Here is a 3,705-nt window from a genome sequence, read left to right as displayed (position 1 = left end):
CCGAGTAATATTAAAAATAAAAATAATAATGCATATAATGCTACTATTATAAATAATAATGAGTCTTAAGATAATGTTATAAATAATAAAGAGTATTGTAGTAATATGATCAATAAGTATTAGAGTAATATTAATAATAATGATGAAAATAATATTATTATAAATAATAATCTGCGGTGTACAGACACTGCTGTGCTTTTGTCGTTGCAATTAAAATTATTATATTTCTTCGCTTTTTCTGATAACTTAAATATACCCTTTACCTCTACACCAACATACTAAGCCTGAGGCAAACACTTTGCTGCTGCTGCTGCTGCTGATGCTGCTGCTGCTAATGCTGCTGCTGCTACTGCTGTTGCTGTTGCTGCTGCTAAGGCTGCTGCCTCTCCTAGGGGCCTGTTGAGGGTTTTGCTGTACATGAAAGATTCAAGCAGCAGCAGCAGCAACATCAGCAGCAGCAGCAAGAGCAGCAGTAGCGAGATCAGCAGCAGCAGCAGCAGCAGAGGGTGCAACGGCAGCAGCAACTCCAGCAACAGCAGTACCAGCAGCAGCAGCAAGGACGACAACAACAACGACAGCAGCAGCTGCTGCTTTATAACATATCAGAATTAAGAAGACAAAAGGAGAGTAGAGATAAACAAACAACTTTACGTGTGATTGCAAGTGATTGTCTATACACCGCATTGCTTCCTCCTGTGCCGTAGAAGTGAAGAAGAGACAAAAAAAACACTCTTCCTGCTGCTGCAGCTGCAGCAGCAGCAGCTGCTGCAGCTGCTGCAGCAGGTTCTAGGGTTTATATGTAGCAATTGCTGCATCTGCTGCAGCAATAAACTCTGAAAATGAATATCCCCTAAAGCCCCACGCGTCTGATGGTGGGGTTGTTGTTATTGAACATGAATTAGATACTTTCTCCTGAGGTGTACGTACACCGCAATTGCATGCAGAAAACAAGCTTTAATTATTCAAACTCTATACAACAGGCTCAGACCCAACTGCATGCAACGTATACAAATGAATATATATATATAATATAGAAGCAATTAGAGCAAAGAGAGAGAAACAAAGAGAGACAAAAAGAGACAGAAAAGTAAGAGGAGACAGGGAGATGCCGCAGCAGCTGCATCTGCTGCAGTATTGCAATGCGCCCCCAGGGCCTCCACCACCCAAACCCTAAACCCTAAACCCTAAACCCTAAACCCTAGGGTTTACTCTCTTACTGGTTGCATGCATTTTTTATATTCTTCTATTGCTCTGCTGGGGGGCCCCACACAAACGCAAATAACATAATCAGGCGCCTCTTCCTCTTCAAGACGGAAGTGAAAGTCCTAAAGAAACAATAAACCCTAAACCCTAAACCCTAAACCCTAAACCCTAAACCCTAAACCCTAATGCAATAAACCCTCACTCCCTACACTACCTAGTAATACTCTAAACCCCAAACCCTAAACCCTAAACCTTTTTTGATCAGAGCCTAAACCCTAACCCCGTACACCCTCAACCCTAAGACCCAAACCCTAAACCCCAAACCCTAAACCCTAAACCCTAAACCCTAAACCCTATTGCATGCGACATACAGTTTGGGGTATACTGTCGAGAGACAGCTGAGGAGAGCCCGAGGCGGGAAATGTACACTCTAGTCTCTCGGGGTCAATGTATATTCCTATATAAAAATAATAAATAATAAATAATAAATAATAAATAATAAATAATAAATAATAAATAATAAATAATAAATAATAAACAGATGAACAAAGAAATGAATGTAAATCCTACTATTTATTATTTTGCTTATTTGCTGCTGTCTCCTTTTAATAAAGTGTCTCCTCACCCGTGCCGATTGCCTTCACAAACGCCTCCTTCACAGTCCACACCCTGCAGCAGCAGCAGCAGCAGCAGCAGCAGCAGAAGTGGCAGCAGCAGCAACAGACGCAGCTCTGCATGCATGGAGGTTGCTGCTACTGCAGCAGCAGCAGACTTTGAGGTTCCTGCTGCTGCAGCAAAGGCCTCTCAATACCCTGAGGGGCCCTCAGCGGCTGCTGCTGCTGCTGCAGCGTTGTTGCTGCAGCGGCAAGTGTTGCTGCAGCATCAGGTGCTGCAGCAGCAGCACGAGTTACTGCAGCAACATGAGTTACTGCAGCAGCATGATTTGCTGCAGCAGCATGAGTTGCTGCAGCGGCATGATTTGCTGCAGCAGCATGATTTGCTGCAGCAGCAGGTCTAGTAATTGTAGTGAGATGAGAGGGTACCTCATGAATCTTCTTATTTGCTGCTCTGGCAGCCTGACGCCCATGATGTATGCCCAGTCTCTCGCTGTGCAGTGTGCCTTCATTTGCTGCAGGAACTGCGTTGTGTCTCTGCTGCAGCAAACATACAATCACTACGCTCTCCTGCTCCTGCTGCTGCTGCTGCTGCTGCTGCTGTTGATGCTGATGCTCATGCGCATACTGATGCTGCTAATGCTGCTAACGCTGCTGCTGCAGGCGATGCGGTGGATAAGAAAGATATTTGCTGCTGCAGTGAGGCAGTCAAAGCTATCGTTGCTGCTGCTGCTGCTACTGCTGCTGCTGCTGCTGCTGCTGCTGCTGCTGCTGCTGCTTGCCTGCCTCTTGGAGAACAGCGCATGCAATCGACGCCCACAAGGTGCCGAGAAGCCCCAAAGACAACAAGGCCTTCATCGTGCTGCAGCAGCAGCAACAGCAGCAGAAACAGCAGCAGCACAACCAGCAGCAGCAGCAGCGGCAGCAGCAGTAGCGGCAGGACAATATGTACATGTACAGGAGCGCCAGCATTGCTGGGGCTTGTTGTTGTTGATATTGCTGCTGCTGCTGCTGTTACTGCTGCTGCTGCTGTTACTGCTGCTGCTGCTGCTGCTGCTGTTGAAGACTGCAGTATAACTTACGGAGACATTGAAGTGTAGGAACTCGGCCGTCTCTCCCAGGGAAGGCTTCTGCAGCAGCACCAGCAGCAGCACAAGCAGCAGCAGCAGCAGCACAAGCAGCAGCAGCAAGATGAGATACCTTAACAAGAAACAGCCCCTACGTTAAGCTCACCCATACGCCCCTGCGGTGTATGTTGAAGGTTAATCGGAGGGTTTAGGGTTTAGGGTTTAGGGTTTTGTTTGGTGCTTTGTACTAAGAGTATATTTAGGGTTTAGGGTTTAGGGTTTAGGGTTTAGGGTTTTATCTGCTGTGGGGTTTAGGGTTTATATGGTGGTCTTTGTCTGCAGCAGCAGCAGCAGCAGCAGCAGCAGCAGCAGGCGGTGTCTTTCTGAGGTCTTACCCAGATGGGTTTGCTGCGCGTTTCTTTACGTTCAATTACCAGCTGCTTGGGGCTGCAGCGGCAATATGAAGACAGCAGCAAACGCTGCAGCAATCTGCTGCTCAGCGCTCGCAGACGATCAGGGGCCCTCCTATACCTGCGCAGCAGCAGCAACGGCAAGGCGACAGCAGCCGCAGCAGTAACAGCAGCAGCAACAGCAGCAAAAGCAACAGCAGCAAAAGCAACAGCGACGGGAGGGACAGCGCCAGAGTCAGCAGCAGCAGCAACAAAGCCAGCAGGAGCAGCTGCAACAACAGCAACAGATGCAGCAGCAGCAGCGCCGTCAGCAAAAGCAGCAGAGGCAGAAGCACCAGAGTCAGCAGCAGCAGCAGCAGAGTCAGTAACAGGAGCAGCGGAGTCAGTAGCAGCAGCAGCAGGAGCAGCAGC

General features: G+C 47.9%; 1 protein-coding gene across 1 annotated transcript; it reads right to left on the bottom strand.

Moving 5' to 3' along the window:
• Positions 1-1,205: 1,205 nt before the first annotated feature.
• On the bottom strand, positions 1,206-3,054 carry EAH_00059500 (4'-phosphopantetheinyl transferase, putative; the record flags this gene model as incomplete). The annotated part of the gene is made up of 7 exons (XM_013397159.1): positions 1,206-1,325; positions 1,575-1,660; positions 1,829-1,872; positions 2,247-2,357; positions 2,600-2,679; positions 2,900-2,947; positions 3,040-3,054. 7 exons carry the CDS (start codon positions 3,052-3,054, stop codon positions 1,206-1,208), a joined length of 504 nt encoding a protein of 167 aa, XP_013252613.1.
• Positions 3,055-3,705: the final 651 nt, after the last annotated feature.

Source organism: Eimeria acervulina, genomic scaffold (assembly GCF_000499425.1).
Source record: "Eimeria acervulina Houghton genomic scaffold, Eah_scaff1410, whole genome shotgun sequence".
NCBI lineage: Eukaryota > Apicomplexa > Conoidasida > Eucoccidiorida > Eimeriidae > Eimeria > Eimeria acervulina.
This window is presented reverse-complemented; position numbering and strand designations above follow the sequence as displayed.